Raw genomic sequence first — 20,773 nt, 5'->3', positions numbered from 1 at the left:
GGAGGAAAGAGTGTTGTGGATAATTGTGAATTGTGTGAAAGAATGCTTGTGGGATGTGCGTAATATTTTGGTTTTCAGACAAGAAAGAGTGGACGTGAAAAATTGTGCGGCCATGGTCCGTGGAAGGATCTATAACTACGCATATTTCGATTTTAAAAAACGAGGAGAAACGGAAGCAAAAGCCATCTGGAAAACTCAAGAGTGGAAGAACTGGTGTACATAGGATGCTTTTCTGAAGTGTTTTTGTACAGTTGTTTTTCTTGGTTCTTGTATATAATTATTTTTGATTTTGTGTGGGGGTTCTGTCGGATATGGAGGGAGGAAGGGAGGAGGGAGGGAAATTATGTAAGAAATGGGGGTGAATGTGGGTTTTTGGATTTTTTAATTTTGGTTTTGTATGGTTAGGCTTGGTGGGTGGAATTGCATATGTAATAAGGGGTAGGATGGTATAGGAGGGATTATGTAAATGTATTTTTTCTGGGTTACTTATGGGTTGTTGGTATATGGTTGTGTTGTATTATAAGTAAGGGAGAGGGAGGAGGGGGGGGGAATAGGGGATGTGATGATGTGATATATGGTGATGGGTTTTTGATTGTTGTGGGTGGTTTTTGTATGTAATAAAGGGGAGGGTTTTTTGAGGGAGGGGATATGTAAATGATGTAACATGTTTTGTATCTGATGTGAAGATTGCCTTTTGTTTACTATGTATTATGATATTTTCGTTTGATATATAATTTGGAATTTATGTTTTTATGTTTTTACTTGCAAATTTTAAATAAAAGAATTAAAAAAATAGACTTTTCTATCTGTAGTAAAATATATTTTTTAAACAGTTGATTGCATGAGAGTTAGGTTTATTGTTTCTTACATTTTTTAGTTCTTTTTGATCTTCCCTGGTATCTCTGTAAGGTAGATACAATGCTGGAATGGTTATTAGGGGACATTTCTCTTGGCTGCAGTTCCTCTGAACTCCACAAGATGGTGATCTCATTTCTACTACCCAGACAGGACTTCTCTATGGAATACAGACAGGAAGTGATGTCAGGAACAGACAGGAAGTGATCTGGAATAAAGATAAGAAGTTCCATGTGGTCTGAAGGAGATTGGAGAGGTTTCTTGACGTGGCAGTAGAGGAGGTAATTATTATTATACAGAATTTATGGCACCAACAGTTTGCTCAGCGCTTTACAATATAACGGGAGACAATACAGCAACAATACAGATCAATACAAGAGGGATAGGAGGGCCTGATCCTGGGAGCTTACAATCTAAGAGGGAGGGGCTAGTGGTACAAAAGGTAGTAACTGTGAGGAATGGACTGGTAGGAGGAGTAGAAGATTCCAGTATTAGCTGAGGGCAGGATAGGCTTCCCTGAAGAGATCGGTTTTCAGAGATCGCCTAAAAGTGAACAGAGTAGGCGATAGTCTGATAAATTGGGGTATAGAGTTCCAGAGGATGGGGGAAGCTCTAAAGAAGTCCTGGAGACAAGCATGGGAGGAGGAGACAAGGGAGCTAGATAGTAGGAGGTCTTGCGAGGGGCGGAGAGGATGGTTTGGGTGATATTTAGAGACAAGATCGGTGATGTAATTTGGGGCAGAGTTATAAATGGCTTTATACGTTATTGTTAGTGTTTTGAATTTTATCCAATGGGCAATGGGAAGCCAGTGGAGGGATTGGCAGAGAGGGGTGGAGGACACTGAGTGGGGGCCAGTGGAGGGATTGGCAGAGAGGGAAGGGGGTGTTTGTGAGGTTGTAGGGATTGCAAAGATGGGAGGAAACTAGGTCTAATGTATTCCCATCAGAGTGAGTGGAGGACGGTATACATTGTGCTAATGCAAAAGATGAGGTTATGTTGAAGAGTTGGGATGTAGCCGGGTTGTTGGCATTAATAGGGATGGTAAAATCTCCAAGAATGATAGCGGGTAGTTCAGAGGAGAGAAAGTAGGGTGTCCAGGTGCAGAAATCATCAAGAAAGCGGGACACGGGTCCAGGAGGCCGATAGATCACTGCAATCTTCAGAGAAATGGGAGAAAACAGCCGGATGCAGTGAACCTCGAAAGAAGAGAAGGATAGAGAGGGAGGGTTAGGGGGGACTTGAAAGGTGCTCAGTGGGGATAGAAGGTCTGGGTGAGTGGGTCCAGATGAGGCCTCCATAGGGAAGTGCTGCGGGGGAAGCAGAATCTGCTGCTTGGAGTCAGGTTTCTGTAATTGCTAGTAGGTTAAGGGAGCGGGAGACAAAAAGGTCATGGACAGAGGTGAGATTATTACAGACAGAGTGGGCATTCCAGAGCACACAAGAAAAAGGGAGGGTGGTTTTTGGGAGCACGGGGACTGATATTAAATTGAGGAGATTGCAGCTATTCCTGGAGGACAGAGGGTGCCTGGTGTGGGGGTAAGATACTGGAGAACCAGGGTTTGGGGAGATCCCCAGAGGTTAGGAGAAGAAGGATGCCTGGTGCGGGGGTGAGATAGTGGAGGACCAGGCTTTGGGGAGATATCCCCAGAGGTTAGAAGAAGGAGGGTGCCTGATGTGGGGGGAGATAGTGGAGGACCAGGGTTTGGGGAGATATCCCCAGAGGATAGGGGAAGGAGGGTGCCTGATGTGGGGGTGAGATAGTGGAGGACCAGGGTTTGGGGAGATATCCCCAGAGGTTAGGGGAAGGAGGGTGCCTTGTGTGGGGGTGAGATAGTGGAGGACCAGGGTTTGGGGAGATATCCCCAGAGGTTAGGAGGAGGAGGATGCCTGGTGTGGGGGTGAGATAGTGGAGGACCAGGATTTGGGGAGATATCCCCAGAGGTTAGAAGAAGGAGGGTGCCTGGTGTGGGGGTGAGATAGTGGAGGACCAGGGTTTGGGGAGATATCCCCAGAGGTTAGGAGAAGAAGGGTGAGGAAAGTAAGATGGGAGCGGGATGTACACGAGCGCACATGCCTTCCAGTCCTGGTGTTTGGGTCAGCAGGAGAGTGAAGTATCAGCAGGAGGTGATGAGAGCAGTAGTAGGGAGATGGTAGCAGTGAGGGGGAGATGTATAAGTTTTGGGGTGGATCAGAGGGGTAAAGAAGTGAGATTTTTGGAACGCAGGAAAGTAATATGAAAAGGAGGAGTAGAGGGGACACGGAGTGGGACTCAGACTTGTAAGAGATGTTTCCCGGGGTGTTTGCTTGAAGTCTGTCCATCATGCAGTAGAGTTTCTTGTATCCTCCTGCTGTTTGAGCTCTTCTGCTTTAGTTCAACTGCTTCTTAGCACTCCATCAATGCAGAACTCACTCAAAAGCAGCCCCCCCTCAGTGACTGTGCCCCACCATCAGTGATCTCCCCCCATCAGCTGAACTAAATTTATATGGGAGATGGCCCAATGAGCACTCATCTCCGCCCCAATTAGGAACTGATAAGGATCACATGAATAGGGGGGATGATTCTCAAATACAGACCAGGCAGACTACAGTCATTAACCGGTAATAAGATGTTATGTTCTATTTAAACCCAGTAACCCCCCGTCATGTCCGTCCTCTTCCTCCATAGTCATGTCCGTCCTCTTCCTCCATAGTCATGTCCGTCCTCTTCCTCCATAGTCATGTCCGTCCTCTTCCTCCATAGTCATGTCCGTCCTCTTTCTCCATAGTCATGTCCGTCCTCTTCCTCCATAGTCATGTCCGTCCTTTTTCTCCATAGTCTTGCCCGTCCTATTTCTCCATAGTCATGCCTGTCCTATTTCTCCATAGTCATGCCTGTCCTATTTCTCCATAGTCATGCCTGTCCTCTTCCTCCATAGTCATGCCTGTCCTCTTCCTCCATAGTCATGCCTGTCCTCTTCCTCCATAGTCACTGTGATGTCTTTTATCTCCAGCAAATAATGATACACACATGTTGATGATACATATCAATATTTAGAAGGACACAAGGATCTCTACAAGGACGTCATGATGGACAATCAGCCGCCCCTCACATCACCGGGTAAGAGGAGACTTTATTGTAAAGGAGAGAGCAGTACGGAGGATCCACCTAGATCCCCCATCATCTGATAAACACATAGAAACAATGGATTCAGTCAGTGTGTGTGTTTCCTACAGATGGATCCAGTCATGGGAACCCACCAGAGAGATGTCCCCGTCCTCTGTATTCCCGGGATTCCACACAGGAAGGTCACACCATCCCTCACCATCATCAGGTAGATGATGACAATTCTTGGTAGTTGTCATTTATACACAGCATGTTTGTTACAATGAATGTTTTATTATATCTTTCAGAGTGGAATCCTCGGGGATGATAATATTGATGTTAAAGAAGAGTATAAAGAGGAGGATGAGGAGTATGGAGTGATGGAGGAGTTTTCAGAAGGACACAAGGATATGATGGAGCCACCTAATACCAGGAACCCACCAGAGAGATGTCCCCGTCCTCTGTATTCCCGGGATTCCACACAGGAAGGTCACACCATCCCTCACTATTACAAGGTTGGTGGGATAGAGCATTTGGAACATGGACTTGTAGAGACAATGTGTGGATATTTTATGTGACCTTACATTTTACAGATGATATTTTCTCTCATTTCCTTGATTTAGAGTGGAGATCCAATCGATATAGAATTTGAGGTGAAAGCAGAAGAAGAAGAGGCGTATGTGAGGGATGATCAGCAGTCTATGGAGGAGGATGGAATAACGGGGACATTTATAGAGGAGGACACTCCTACAGAGATCAGCACAGGTGGGTCATGAACACTAAATCCATTCCTCCACCCATACTGCTCACTGATTGGTCCAGAGTAGGGCGGGGACTGGGTGATATCAGCCTGTAATCCCCTGGTCACTTTCCTGAGCTGTGTTCCCCGTCCTGTATTCCTGGATTTCTCTCGGATAATCTTCCTTCTCTGTGCTGCAGACACAATTTATGTATCTAGACTGGATTTATGGAGGTTCTGGGGTTCAGCTGGCAGCAAAATGTTGATTTTTACTCTAAGCATTGCATAATGTAGGCACCCAGGACATGTGACTGGGGTCTTCTGCCTTCTTCTCCACCACTGTCCCTGTCAGACACCGCCTGGCGGTACCTCTAGCAGTCCACAGGACAGGATTCCCCAGAGCGCGGCGTCTAAGTCAAAGTCTGCTTTTTCACCAGGACCCCTGATGGTGGGGATGGACTTGGAGCAGACAGTGACCAGGTCTCGGCCCCTGAGTACACCCACCCGTGGCAGAGGGATCTACCAGAGGTATATTCAGGTAGAGAGCCTGATGTGAAGAGGTGGAAAGCTGGAGCCATGATGACTTGATCCGTTCAGGATGGATGGATGGCAGAGTGAACATGGTCAGACAGACCAGTTCGGTAACAGTGGGGTCAGCGTAGTACAAGGCAGCAGGCAAAGAGTAGTCGGGTCACTCGCCGGGTTCAGTAGCAGGAGTTCAGATCAAATAGGGATATCCAGGAGAGAAGTCAAACAAGCCAGAGGTCAGAGCAGGAGAAGTCAGCAGAGGTCAGAGCAGGAGAAGTCAGCAGAGGTCAGGGCAGGAGAAGTCGGCAGAGGTCAGAGCAGGAGAAGTCGGCAGAGGTCAGAGCAGGAGAAGTCGGCAGAGGTCAGAGCAGGAGAAGTCGGCAGAGGTCAGAGCAGGAGAAGTCGGCAGAGGTCAGAGCAGGAGAAGTCGGCAGAGGTCAGAGCAGGAGAAGTCGGCAGAGGTCAGGATCAGGAGAAGTCGGCAGAGGTCAGAGCAGGAGAAGTCGGCAGAGGTCAGGATCAGGAGAAGTCGGCAGAGGTCAGGATCAGGAGAAGTCGGCAGAGATCAGGAGAAGTCGGCAGAGGTCAGGATCAGGAGAAGTCGGCAGAGGTCAGGATCAGGAGAAGTCGGCAGAGGTCAGGATCAGGAGAAGTCGGCAGAGGTCAGGATCAGGAGAAGTCGGCAGAGGTCAGGATCAGGAGAAGTCGGCAGAGGTCAGGATCAGGAGAAGTCGGTAACAAGTCATCAGCAGATACACAGGAACAGGAACACAGGATACAAGACCATACGGCAATGAGAGTCTGTGCAGGGCAGGTTTAAATAGTGCGCCCTGTCATTGGTGCCAGGCGAGCGTCCGCGATCAGGAGTGCGCATGTGTGGCCGCCCAGGTCCTAGTGCCCGCCGGATAGAATAAATTGGTGTTCTGCGCTTGCGTAGACTCACTTGCCGCTGCGATCCCTGACAGTCCCTCATATCCTTTTCCACCATTGACCCCCACAGATCCTTCTCCACCATTGACCACTCCAGATCCTTCTCCAGCATTGTCTCCTAGATCCTTCTCCACCATTGACCCCTCCAGATTCTTCTCCCCCATTGACCCCCCACAGATCCTTCTCCCCCATTGACCCCCCACAGATCCTTCTCCCCCATTGACCCCCCACAGATCCTTCTCCACCATTGACCCCCCCACAGATCCTTCTCCACCATTGACCCCCCCACAGATCCTTCTCCACCATTGACTCCCACAGATCCTTCTCCACCATTGCCCCCCCCAGTTGTACCCCCCTAGTATGTATGGTGCATATTCTTAGCCCCCAAGTGCAGAGCCTTACATTTATCACCATTAGCCCTCATTGGCCCCATAGTCCCCCAATTACACAGAGCATTGAGGTCGGCTTGTAAGTTGGAGACATCCTGTAAGGACGTTATTCCCCGGCACAGCTTGGTGTCATCTGCAAAGACTGGAATGGGATTTATAATCTCACACCCCATATTGTTTATAAATATTAAAAAGTAGGGGTCCCAACATTGTACCCCACTAATGACACTGAACCTTGGGGTACACCACTAATAACACTGAACACTGGGGTACACCACTAATAACACTGAACCTTGGGGTACCCCACTAACACTGAACCTTGGGGTACCCCACTAATACTGAACCTTGGGGTCCCCCACTAATAGCACAGAACCTTGGGGTACCCCACTAACAACACTGAACCCTGGGGTACCCACTAATAACACTGAACCTTGGGGTACCCCACTGACACCCCCAGACCATTCAGAGTATGAATCATTAACCACTACTCTCTGAATACGATCTTTCAGCCAGTTTTCTATCCATTTACATTCAGATTTTTCCAGCCCATAGAGCTTACCTTACACATTAGCCGTGTGTGGGGAACTGTGTCCAAGTATACCACGTCCACCGCCACCCCTCTGTCCAAGAATACCACGTCCACCACCACCCCTCTGTCCAAGTGTACCACGTCCACCGCCACCCCTCTGTCCAAGTGTACCACGTCCACCGCCACCCCTCTGTCCAAGTGTACCACGTCCACCCCTCTGTCCAAGTGTACCACGTCCACCGCCACCCCTCTGTCCAAGTGTACCACGTCCACCCCTCTGTCCAAGTGTACCACGTCCACCCCTCTGTCCAAGTGTACCACGTCCACCCCTCTGTCCAAGTGTACCACGTCCACCCCTCTGTCCAAGTGTACCACGTCCACCCCTCTGTCCAAGTGTACCACGTCCACCCCTCTGTCCAAGTGTACCACGTCCACCCCTCTTTCCAAGTGTACCACGTCCACAGCCACCCCTCTGTCCAAGTATACGACATCCAGAGCCACCCCCCTGTCCAAGTGTACCAATCCACCGCCACCCCTCTGTCCAAGTATACCACATCCACCGCCACCCCTCTGTCCAAGGATTTGCTTACCTCCAATCTAACCTGTTTCTTGATGGTTTAATCCCAGCTCACCTCTACATGTTGTCTACAGTAAACATTTAATCTTCCACTGATTACTGAATACCAATATTATGAGTCCTGACCCTTACACTGTATAATTTATATTGTACATTCCATACTCCTGACCCCTGCACTATATACTCCATGTTGTACATTACATACTCCTGACCTCTGCACTATATACTCCATGTTGTACATTACATACTCCTGACCCCTGCACTATATACTCCATGTTGTACATTACATACTCCTGACCTCTGCACTATATACTCCATGTTGTACATTACATACTCCTGACCTCTGCACTATATACTCCATGTTGTACATGACATACTCCTGACCCCTGCACAATATAATCCATGTTGTACATGACATACTCCTGACCCCTGCACTATATACTCTATGTTGTACATTACATACTCCTGACCCCTGCACTATATACTCTATGTTGTACATGACATACTCCTGACCCCTGCACTATATACTCCATGTTGTACATTACATACTCCTGACCCCTGCACTATATACTCCATGTTGCACATGACATCCTCCTGACCCTGCACTATATACTCTATGTTGTACATTCCACAGTCCTGACTTCTGCTCTCCCCCCTCCCCCCACTGCTATATATACACATAATATGGATTCTCTTTTGTTCCTCCCATTTCCTCCCAGCTGGACATTTTATATCGGATGATGTGATTGGAGCACAGACTGTTACATGGTGATAATAATGTGATAACATCCTCCAACTTTGGACTCTTAAACAGAAAGTGATAATGAGGGAGGAGTCAATACCCCAATGATGGTGGTCTTCAGGATCAGTCCAGGCTTCATCTTGGTTGTTCTCCCCCCATCCTCACTCTCTGACCTCTGGTGGGGCTCAGCCCCGCTGTTCTTCATGACTAAATCATGGAGTACATAAGGAAGTGCAGTACTTCTTGTGTTGGGAAGATGGCGATGAGTGATAGAGGGGGTGGGGACCCTCGTCCTATAATCCCCTCATCACTGTCCCTCCTATAAAAGACAGTTCTGGTTGTTTCCTCACTCTCTGACTAAGGTCCATGAATAAAGAAATGACCTGGTAGGAGATCAGAGGAGCCATTTCCTAGTTCCCTTGAGGGTGGAATTGTAAGCTCCTCATAGACCAAGCTGCCTGATGTGGGCGGAGTCCTGGTTTGGGGGAACCAATCAGCTCCTGTCTAGTAATCCTCTTTGTCTTTGTATTTTAGTCCATGGCCGGGAGATGAGGAAAACCTCAGAGGATTGTCTCACTTTGTCTCCAGACTGGAAAGTAGAAGATGAGGACATCACACAGTATAGTCCAGGAGAAAACCCGGCTCCCTCCAATGTCCATCCGGCACCACCCAGTGTAGATGGACCATCGGATTCCTCGTATCCTGAGGAACCTCAGACTGTGCGGGACCGGGCCGGCCTTCCAACAGGGAAGAGCTTCTCCTGTACTGAGTGCGGAAAGAGGTTCCATTCTACATACCATCTTAATAGGCATAAAAGATTTCACACGGGGGAGAAGCCATATTCCTGTCCTGAGTGCGGGAAATGTTTTTCATGCAAGTACCGTCTTTCCATACATCAGAGGTCTCACACAGGGGAAAAGCCGTATTCCTGTCCTGAGTGTGGGAAATGTTTTTCAACTAAGTATTATCTTTACACACATCAGAGATCTCACACGGGGGAGAAGCTGTATTCCTGTCCTGACTGCGGGAAATGTTTTTCATGCAAGTCCAGTCTTACCATACATCAGAGGTCTCACACAGGGGAAAAGCTGTATTCCTGTCCTGAGTGTGGGAAATGTTTTTCAACGAAGACCTATCTTTACACACATCAGAGATCTCACACGGGGGAGAAGCCATATTCCTGTGTTGAGTGCGGGAAATGTTTTTCATTTAAGTCCAATCTTAACACACATCAGCGATCTCACACGGGGGAGAAGAAATTTTCCTGTCCTGAGTGCGGGAAATGTTTTTCATTTAAGTCCTATCTTTACAAACATCAGCGATCTCACACGGGCGAGAAGCCGTATTCCTGTCCTGAGTGCGGGAAATGTTTTTCAGTGAAGTCCCATCTTTACACACATCAGAGATCTCACACAGGGGAAAAGCCATATTCCTGTCTTGAGTGCGGGAAATGTTTTTCACAGAACTCCAATCTTTACAAACATCAGAGATATCACAAAGGGGAGAAGCCGTATTCCTGTCCTGAGTGCGGTAAATGTTTTTCATGGAAGTCCAGTCTTTACACGCATCAGAGATCTCACGTAGGGGAGAAGCCGTATTCCTGTCCTGAGTGCGGGAAATGTTTTTCACAGAAGTCCGATCTTTACATACATCAGAGATCTCATACGGGGGAAAAGCCGTATTGCTGTCCTGAGTGTGGAAAATGTTTTTCTCAGAAGACCCATCTTTCCACACATCAGAGATCTCATACAGGGGAGAAGCCGTATTCCTGTCCTGAGTGTGGGAAATGTTTTTCATGGAAGTCCAGTCTTTCCAGACATCAGAGACATCACACAGGGGTGAAGCCACTTTCCTGTCCTAAGTGAGGGAAATGTTCCTCACTGAAGTCCTGTCTTCCTGTACATCAGGGGTCCCACACAACCCTGGAGGTGTATTAGTGCCTTGAGTGCGGGAAATGTCTTCTAGATGAATGTTGCTGGACATCCCAGCTCTCATGTGGGGAAGAAGCACACCCTGATATACACCTCAGATATACTCCATGGCTGATCTTCATCATGGAAGAAACAGTTGATAAGGAGATGAGAGGCCCCCAAAGACATGGATGAAGTGCAGTAAATGTCGGGGTGCAGAGTGGTCAGTAGATCCTGGAAATGAAGGACACAACTGCAGCCCTTCTTGGGTGTCGGAGTTGCGTTTCCTGATAATGATATAGCGGGTTACAGAGCTAGAAGCCGGGAGAGCCCAGATCTCGTTATCGGGGAACTTTACACAGACAACAAGAACTTCTGAAGTTGATGTCCTTCATTTCAAGGCTCTACAGAACAGTGGTGACCCCGAAGCGTCTCTCTGTCTTCAGTCCATCCTTCTCCCATCCCCCAACAGGAGGGAAGGAGAACTCCACCCCAAACTAGGGGGGAACTTTCCTCTCATTATTTCCCTTGGCTTCTGTGTGGGTTTGGGTGGTTAGAGGAGTGCGGCACGAGAGGGAACACAGCTTGTTGTTCTATGTCTACATATGGGGTCTGGGTAGAGGGGATCCACCGGAAAATGTTTCTACTCTTTGATGTTCTGCAAATCGTTTCTGTTTTCACTTTGAAGGGCGATATTATGTGTGATTTGTAAAAGGGATTGCCCAATAGATACCGCCCCACTTAGAGAATAGATGAACTAATATGACCAGCATTCATTCAGCCATGTCACATGTTGATCTTTTCATACAGGGATTTCCTATGATCATTGGCTCCAACTAGTGGCAATAATGTGGTATTAAACTGTTTTTCCTGATTGAGGTATTTTGGAAGTAATACATCATTATGGCCACTAGAGGGAGCTGACGATTATAGGAAATCACTGAGTTTATTAAGATATGGCCAGAATTTGTCACAGCTGGACACATACTTGTCACCTCCCCCAATATATATTTTGCATAGTCCCCTTAGTTTACTATGTTAGGGGTAATTTCATACAAATACCTGAGATCATACATTTTCAAACATTGAAGATATAAATTACATAAAACCACAGAATTAAACCAACCATTGATTTAAAACCAAACATACCTCATTTGGCCTTTAGATGATACTACGTATCCTAGCAATTAGCACATCTAGTGTCCAAATTCTCAGGGAACACCTGAACAATTGATTTAGCTGACTAAATCAATTGTTCAGGTGTTCCCTGACACTTTGGACACTAGATGGTGCTAATTGCTAGGATACTTAGCGTCATCTAAAGGCCAAATGAGGTATGTTTGGTTTTAATCACAGTGTCTGCAATACAAAAAATGATTTATAAAAATAACTTAATCTGAAAAATTCTTTAAGAACTCAAACAAGATCTGTGTAGGTATAGACTGCAGAGTATGAAAATCAATATTTATTTACATAAGTCACTTACAAACACCATAAACAATAGTCAGATTGTGATTTACACTGACACTAAGATGTTTCTGTAAAAGCTCTAAAATAGAGTGAATTAAATTCAATAATCAGTTTCTCCCTGTAAACATCATAACCAATAAAAACGGACAATAATCTGTCTCCTGCAGAAGGAATAAACTATGCAGAATAGTTCACCAGTATGGCCTAAGAACAGGAACATTTTTATAAATGACTTAACTTGAAATGATGTTATCATGGGGAGAGTTATTAGGTTACACAAAGGAATGTGGCAATTGGCTTACTAGTCTAAGCAAGCAAAATCAACAGAAAATATATAATTACCCTCCAAGTATCAGGTAATCTTTTTGGAGAACTGATGATCAGACTCAAAGATGGCTGCCAATTAACGGTTGGGATTGAGCTTCCACAAAATGGCATCTCTTCTTCAGTTGATAAGTGTCTTTAGATGATCTGAGTGTGAGATGATGTCTACCTTCCAGATGGCTGTGTAGATGGTCCTCCCTCTGTGAGTGTTCCTGCCGGTTTTATCTAGTTATGACTAATAGACTCATCAAATCTGAAAAAACCTGGCCAGGAGGTGGAACCTTCTCTGTGATTGGGGAATCTGATTCTCTAACCCATGTTTACTCAAGCATTACCTCCCATGGCCACTGGGTGTCATCCTTGGATAAGAATTGTCTGGTCTGAGTTTTTTTGGGGTCAGAAGTAACTAATCTGTGATCAGGAAAAATGAATATTTCACTATAACAGATTGTCCCTTGTGAAATCTATAGAATGCCTTGGAGAGTAGATATTATTCCTCATTTACAATCATTATGTTTTGGTGTAACAGTGATTAAATGGAGAATTGTAACTATCAGGAGGTTGGATTACATAAAGCGATTAGAATAATAGTTGTACACACAGAGGAGAGATAATAAAAGAATAATTTGTATACTGATCTACTGATTGATTACGGCTTTGGTAGCATGCATACAATATTCCTAACAATACCGATAAACTCCAACACACTAAATATATATCATGGGATTACAAATCAGCAAACATACCATAATATACTTCCTACATTCTTATGAGACAATCTGGTATTTTATCCCCATCACGTCTTTTCATATAGCATGAATTATATGGAAACATGGAGGTTCCTTTTTGTACCTTTTCACGAAAACAAAATGAGTCTCAGCAGTGTTACTGGAGTCACTTTGTTACATAGTTACAGAGTTCATCTGGATGGAAAAAAGACACCAATCCATCCAGTCCAACCAACAGAAAAAACAAAAATGTATGCAGTAAGTAGTAAAAGCGCCTAAGTATATAGGTAACAAGCTGCTATGCACAAAAAAGGTACCAATATCACCCTAGGAAATAGCAATGTATATATAAAGTGCAGCGCTTGATGTTAAAACCAATGTGTGTAAAGAAAAGAAAATAAATCCTTATTAAATTGTAAATATATATAAATAAAAGTTCAAAAGCCGAAGAAGATAGTCCAGCAAATCAATATAAAGATATAAGTGCTCAGGTGACTTAGAGATCCGGTACCCGTGTGGTAATGATAAGGCAATGCGCACTCACCGGACGCGCATAATAAATGCGGTTTTGTGTATAAATAATCCCGATGTCATCTGATAGTGGGTGGTCCTCCCTCTGTTGGGTATGAGGCTGATGGTCCTCTTCCACTAGGGGTCCCCCTATGAGCTCCTGGTAGGTGGTATCCCTCTGGTTAGGCTGGGTAGCAGTAATCCATCCCGGGAGTGTGTCTGTGGACTAAAGTACTCCCCTTCTCGCCAGAGATTCTGGGCAGCAGCACGCAAATGTCATCACAGCTGGCTTTCCACTCTAATGCAAGGTGGATCCGTTTACTCTGAGTTTATTCTTGATCCAGTGCTGTGCTCTGCTGCATCTCTTCTTTCTTTTCCCTGGTCCCACTAGAGCAGTGGTCTCCAAACTTATTGGTTGATGGGTGGAGGGAAGGGAAACATAAAAAACAAAACACACAAATAGAACAATACATGAGGAAATGTACATCTTACTGTAAAGGTCTCAGTAATCTATAAACAGAAGAATCCAGAAAAGAACTCTCACAGATCTGCAGCTTTGTAGAGTTAGCATTCATAATACGCGGCTCAAAAAATGAAAGAAAGACTTATTAATCCGAGTCTAGCATCAAGTCAATGAGACTCCTGAGATATTGATCTGGTCAGTGAAGTCGCAGAGGGGGCTGTTAATCAGTTTCAGCTGCTTTGGTGTTAATGAAATTATCAGGTGCACTAGATGGGCAACAATTAGTCAACCCTCGAAACAGGAATTTACAGGTGGAGGCCACTGACATTTTTTTCCCTACTCATCTTTTCTGACTGTTCTTCACTAGTTTTCCTTTTGGCTAGGGTCAGTGTCACTACTGGTAGCATGAGGCCATACCTGGACCATAGAGAGGTTGCACAGGCAGTCCAACTCCTCCAGGATGGACCATCAATACCTGCCATTGCCAGAAGGTTTGCTGTGTCTCCCAGCACAGTCTCAAGAGCATGGAGGAGATTCCAGGAGACAAGAGCATGGAGGAGATTCCAGGAGACAAGAGCATGGAGGTGATTCCAGGAGACAAGAGCATGGAGGTGATTCCAGGAGACAGGCAGTTACTCTAGGAGAGCTGGAAAGGGTCATAGAAGTTTCTTAACCCACCAGCAGAACAGTATCTACTCCTTTGTGCAAGGAGGAACTTCATGAGGGTGTCCTGAGGACCCAACATCCTCTAGTGGGCCCTGTGCTCACTACCTGGCACCATAGAGCTGGATTGGCATTTGCCATTGAACCCCAGAATTGGCAGGTCCAACACTGGTGCCCTGTGCTTTTCACAGATGAGAGCAGGTTCCCCCTGAGCACATGTGACAGATATGAAAGGGTCTGGAGAAGCCATGGAGAACGTTCTGCTGCCTTTAACATCATTCAGCATGAAAGTTTTGGTGGTGGGTCAGTGATGGTCTTGGGAGGCATATTCATGCAGGGACGCACAGACCTTTACAGGCTAGACCAGCAATGGGCAAACTACGGCCCGCGGGCCGTATACGGCCCGGCGGACCTTTTAATCCGGCCCGCGGAGCTAGGCTCCCGCAAGGCCAGTGGTCGGCAAGCCGCGGCTCTTTACAAATTTAGATGCGGCTCTCCTGTGTGCCGGGCGCCCGCTCCCCTCCCTCCTCTCCTCCTCTCCCCTCCCTCCTCTCCTCCTCTCCCCTCCTCTCCTCTCGGATGGCCGCCCCCCTCCCTCCTCTCGGACGTCAGGACTCTGCAGCTGTCAGGATGTAGGCGGGGCAGCCAGGATGTAGGCGGGGCAGCGTGACGAACTCCTCTCACAGTCCTCCCTGAAGACCAGAACGGCGCGGGAATACGAGAGGAACGCGCGGACCAAAGGTAAGTGAATTGACACAGGGGGGACTTACTATATGGGGGATGAATTACTATATGGGGGACTTACTATATGGGGAATTAATTACTATATGGAGGACTTACTATATGGGGAATGAATTACTATATGGGGGACTTACTATATGGGGAATTAATTACTATATGGAGGACTTACTATATGGGGAATGAATTACTATATGGAGGACTTACTATATGGGGAATGAATTACTATATGGGGGACTTACTATATGGGGAATTAATTACTATATGGAGGACTTACTATATGGGGAATGAATTACTATATGGGGGACTTACTATATGGGGGATGAATTACTATATGGGGGACTTACTATATGGGGAATGAATTGCTATATGGGGGACTTACTATATGGGGAATGAATTACTATATGGGGGACTTACTATATGGGGGATGAATTACTATATGGGGGATGAATTAATATGGGGGATGAATTAATATGGGGGATGAATTACTATATGGGGGATGAATTACTATGGGGGATGAATTACTATAGGGATGAATTACTATGGGGGACGAATTACTATATGGGGGACGAATTACTATATGGGGGACGAATTACTATATGGGGGATGAATTACTATGGGGGATGAATTACTATATGGGGGATGAATTACTATGGGGGATGAATTACTATATGGGGGATGAATTACTATATGGGGGATTAATTACTATGGGGGATTAATTACTATGCTTACTATGGGGGAATATTACTATACTTACTATGGATGACACATACACATCATTCATCTACTCTTGGTCCGGCCCCCGGGTCCAATATATGAACCCATTGCGGCCCTCAAGTCAAAAAGTTTGCCCACCCCTGGGCTAGACAATGGCACCCTGACTGCCATTAGGTATTGGGATGAAATCTTTGGACCCATTTTCAGACCCTACACTGGTGCAGTGGGTCCTGGGTTCCTCCTGGTGCATTGGGTCCTTGGTTCCTCCTGGTGCACGACAATACCCGGCCTCATGTGGCAAAAGTGTGCAGGCAGTTTCTGAAGGATGAAGGAATTAATACCACTGAATGGCCCCCCATGCTGTCCTGACCTAAATCCAATAGAACATCTCTGGGATGTCATGTTTAGATTCATCCAAGCTGCCAGGTTGCACTTTAGACTGTCCAGGAGCACAGTGATGCCCTGGTCCAGATCTGGGATGAAATCCCCCAGGACACCATCCGTGGTCTCATTAGGAGCATACTCCAACATAGTCAGGCATGCATGCAAGCATGTGGGGGCTATACAAACTACTGAGGACCATTCTGAGTTGCTGCAATTAAATTTCGGTAAAATGGACTCGCCTGCTGCATCATTTTTTCTTGATTTTTGGGGTGTCTTTGAATTCAGTTCTCTGTAGATCGATCATTTTCATTTCCATAAAACAATGGGGCATCCTTACATTCCTAACACATTACCCAGCCCATGTCAGTAGTGAGATCCAGCAGGAGATTTTTCCTCATTGAGATCTGATGGGTTTTCAAAGTGTTCCTTTCATTTTTTGGAGCAGTGCGTAACATAAATGTAAGGGTCGAGTAGCTGAGATGTGAGGTGATCAGTAGAAATATGTAATTGTGAATCTAGTTTCATTCCATGTTATTACAGATAAGTGTTCAGTATTCGGTCAGAGACATATGTTCACCAATTAGCATCTGAAAGGACAGAGCAGCTTCTAGGCTAGAGGTGTCACCTGGATGCCAATACAATGTTGTCACCTATGTAGCCAGAGTTTGCCACCTTCTTGAACCTAGAAGAAGAATCCTAGTCATTTCGGCTACAAGAGTCAGCAGGAGACCAGGAGAAGGCTCTGAAAGTGTCTGTCAGCTTTGATTTATATCCACAAATCAAAGGAATGTATTTCATCTCTCATAAAAGCTAAAATATTTGTTGCAGAGAGATGAAAATACTTCCTTCTGTTTGGACACACTGTAGGCTACATCTGCATGTAAAACTATTTGTAGCCCCTGTGGAATTCCAGAGAAACACAGGAAACAGTTATATGGTGCCTGATTGCAACAGCTGAACAGCGATTGGTTCTGTTGTGTTCGGACTAACACACTGGTGTCGGAAATTCTATCGCTGACCAAGTGATCCAAACTATTCCTGGCCCATTCAGCTCTGGGCACTTCAGAACCCAGAACATCCAATGGGCTGCTACAGGAACACCCCCCAGGGTTGATTGGCCAAGGGCTAATGTGCAGCCCACATCCATATTTCAATAAATTGAGGACCCTGAGATATGGACGGGGTGATTTGTACGGAGCCGGTTCCATGTGACTGGTGAATCGTGGACTTTCTCTGACTTGCTCCAGTCACAGGATAAATCTTGGTAAAAGTTTTATTTCTGTTTTTATTCCCTTTTATTTTATTGTGAATAGCCAATTGTGTGTCTTTTTGTATTTTCGGCAACTTTTTTTCTTTGTACATATTTAATGCATTGCCCACTTTTGGGATATTAAATCATAAAATGAATAAGTGACTTCTGTGTACTAAGCTCGGGCTCATATCTCCGGAGAGATTGTTGTATTGTAGAGTCTATGTGCTCGGTCTAAGTTCATTGCCAATCTGCATGCAATTGTACTGTGTGTTGGCAGATTGCCTGCAGATTGTAACATAGATCTGCCAGACGGAGATCTGTGTGTGTGTGGTGGCCCAGTAGAACAGTCTGTGGACAAACTGTTGGGTGGTGGCAAGCTACCATGTGTTGTGTGTCTAATGTGGGGGTCTGTGGACAGTGGAAGAGTGATTAACACCGGGGTTCTAGCTTGTAGGATAGCTGGAGGAATCCTAGAAGGGTGTGCCAATTGCTAGACTGCTCCTCAATCCTTAGCGTGCACCAGATTGTATATAAGATTCATATCTGCCTGTGTGTGGTCAGCCAGCTGGAGTGGAGTCTCCCTCTAGTGGTGGCCAGAGGTAGTGTGGGCTGTGAAAGGGTATCCTGGCCAGTCTTATATGCTCAAAGTCCCCCTCATTCCCTCTTTACCCCAAGTCACGGGCGGACCACGCCTTGGTTAGCTAGTCGTCATGGGCATGCATTTTATCCGTGACACAGTGTATAATCCATGATGTGGGACTTCTCTTGTCCTCATTACATTGGAGTACAGAAATTCTTCCATTGTGACATTTATTCCCGAGCTCTCCCAGAATCCCTCAGCTTGGAATAATGGTCCCTGTGTCTGCAGAAACGTAGAGAATACTTCCATATACCGCGTCTCTTCATCTTGTTCATCCTTCTCGTTGGCAGAACAATGACATCTCAGCTAGACTAGAGGATGTGGGGACCACCACGGGATTATTTGGTGTTTGTAATCACCCCCCCCCCTTGTTCCTGCACTGAGGGGTCCCGGCTTCCATTCCTTCTCTATACACAGAACAAAATACTTCAGTTGGGGAAAAGTGTGTCCCATGCGGGTCTTGAGACCTGTAAATGACCCTTGTCTATTATTTGGTATAATAACTCCCATGGTTCAACCCGGGGAAACAATGAAAATATGATCTTCCTCATAGAAATTCTAACAAAAGGCAACATTTTCTATTTTAAGTCAAAATTCATTTTAAATTGTTCCCCATTCACACAGAAGGAATGTACATGCTTTGTCACTGAGCGGATTGCTATACAAATGTTTTTTATGAATAGACCCCTAAATGTCAGGAGATATAATATATTCTATTGTATTGTATTATGTTATGTTAAATTATATAAAGACGGGAAGTATGGAGCAGATAAATGAACAGACCTCCTAGTAATGTCATTACCAGGCTGCAGCTAGGGGGAGCTCTAATGTTTGAAGTGTTCCCACAGGAGAGTGATTCCTTCTAGCTCACATATACTTTTTGTATTTCTAGTAAAATTGGACTTTTGAGGTAGAAGATTATACATTGTAGCGCCCTCCTAGTTCAGCCAGGGGGATCTACACCCTAATGGTTGGTCAGAAGCTGCTTAGCAGCTCAGGTGTGATAGCCAGAGGGGTCACAATGTGGTCAGGGGGGCTGAGATGAATATATAGGTAGTGCAGCGCTAGACAATAATATCACATAGACAAATATAATGGAATAATACAAATAAACTGATGTGAGCACATATAGAAAACTCTTACAACGATGTGATAGAAACACATAAGTATAGAAGTAAATAGAACCCCAATATTCCAGATGGCCTATAAAGTGCAATAGTCCTTGTGTCCCTCAATACATGCTACATGGGGGCATAAACCCCTTCATAGTGTGTGGCATGCACAACACAATAATAAAGTGTCCTTAATGGAAACAATCAATTCATGATAATAATTATGATCTTCATGCCGGTGTGCAACCAATCAGTGACAGTCCTCAGTGGCTGGGGTGCCCCCTCACCTTCCTGCCCCGGCCCCACAGGGCCAATGAGCCTTGCAGTATTGCTGTTCCACAGGAAAGCTTCCTTGTTAGTAGTAATGTTGGGACTCTCTCCTGTACCGGGGTCTCCCCTGAACTCTCCTGCTTCTCAGGGCCAATGACCTTCCAAACTCGTCCCCAATAAAGTAAGAAAATCCGATATAGTGTGAAACCTTTTATTGTTAAAATATAAAGACGGATCTACTCACATCTGTAGATGTTTTCACAGCATTAGTTCCACTACAGCATGGGTGTACTGCATGTGTGGATATATCCGGGTGCACCAAGATGGCGTCGACGCCGGGTATGACGTCATTGCGCTGCCACTCGAGCTCCTCCTACTGGCGTATCGCTGACTGATAGATGTCCTCTGTCATCTCACACAGACCTGTCAGAGCAGCACTCATGCTTTCCATAGCTAATTATGGCATCTCCAGCTGTTCTCTAATAGCTCTGGTCTCAGTATTTAGCAACCCCATGTCCTTAGAGGTCCTCTCCAGTATATCATCAATAATGTTTGTGTCATTATTTATCATGAGTGTTATTCCCCATCCCGTGTAGGTAGGGAACCATGACCACACCTTATTCCCCATCCCGTGTAGGTAGGGAACCATGACCACACCTTATCACCCATCCCGTGTAGGTAGGGAACTATGACCACACCTTATTCCCCATCCCGTGTAGGTAGGGAACCATGACCACACCTTATCACCCATCCCGTGTAGGTAGGGAACCATGACCACACCTTATCACCCATCCCGTGTAGGTAGGGAACCATGACCACACCTTATTCCCCATCCCGTGTAGGTAGGGAACCATGACCAAACCTTATCACCCATCCCGTGTAGGTAGGGAACCATGACCACACCTTATCACCCATCCCGTGTAGGTAGGGAACCATGACCACACCTTATTCCCCATCCCGTGTAGGTAGGGAACCATGACCACACCTTATTCCCCATCCCGTGTAGGTAGGGAACCATGACCACACCTTATCCCCCATCCCGTGTAGGTAGGGAACCATGACCACACCTTATCCCCCATCCCGTGTAGGTAGGGAACCATGACCACACCTTATTCCCCATCCCGAGTAGGTAGGGAACCATGACCACACCTTATCACCCATCCCGTGTAGGTAGGGAACCATGACCACACCTTATCACCCATCCCGTGTAGGTAGGGAAC

General features: G+C 45.9%; 1 protein-coding gene across 1 annotated transcript; it reads left to right on the top strand.

The window, feature by feature from the left end:
- Nucleotides 1-8,910: 8,910 nt before the first annotated feature.
- LOC149443562 (uncharacterized) lies at nt 8,911-11,470 on the top strand. The gene has a single exon (XM_089655560.1). It carries the CDS (start codon nt 8,921-8,923, stop codon nt 10,235-10,237), a length of 1,317 nt encoding a protein of 438 aa, XP_089511686.1. The 5' UTR covers nt 8,911-8,920; the 3' UTR covers nt 10,238-11,470.
- Nucleotides 11,471-20,773: the final 9,303 nt, after the last annotated feature.

This window comes from Staurois parvus, unplaced genomic scaffold (assembly GCF_062004578.1).
Source record: "Staurois parvus isolate SC_StPar_1 unplaced genomic scaffold, SC_StPar_1.0 ptg000849l, whole genome shotgun sequence".
Lineage (NCBI taxonomy): Eukaryota > Metazoa > Chordata > Amphibia > Anura > Ranidae > Staurois > Staurois parvus.
The sequence above is the reverse complement of the archived record's forward strand: the minus strand, read 5'-3'. Positions and strand labels throughout refer to the sequence as shown.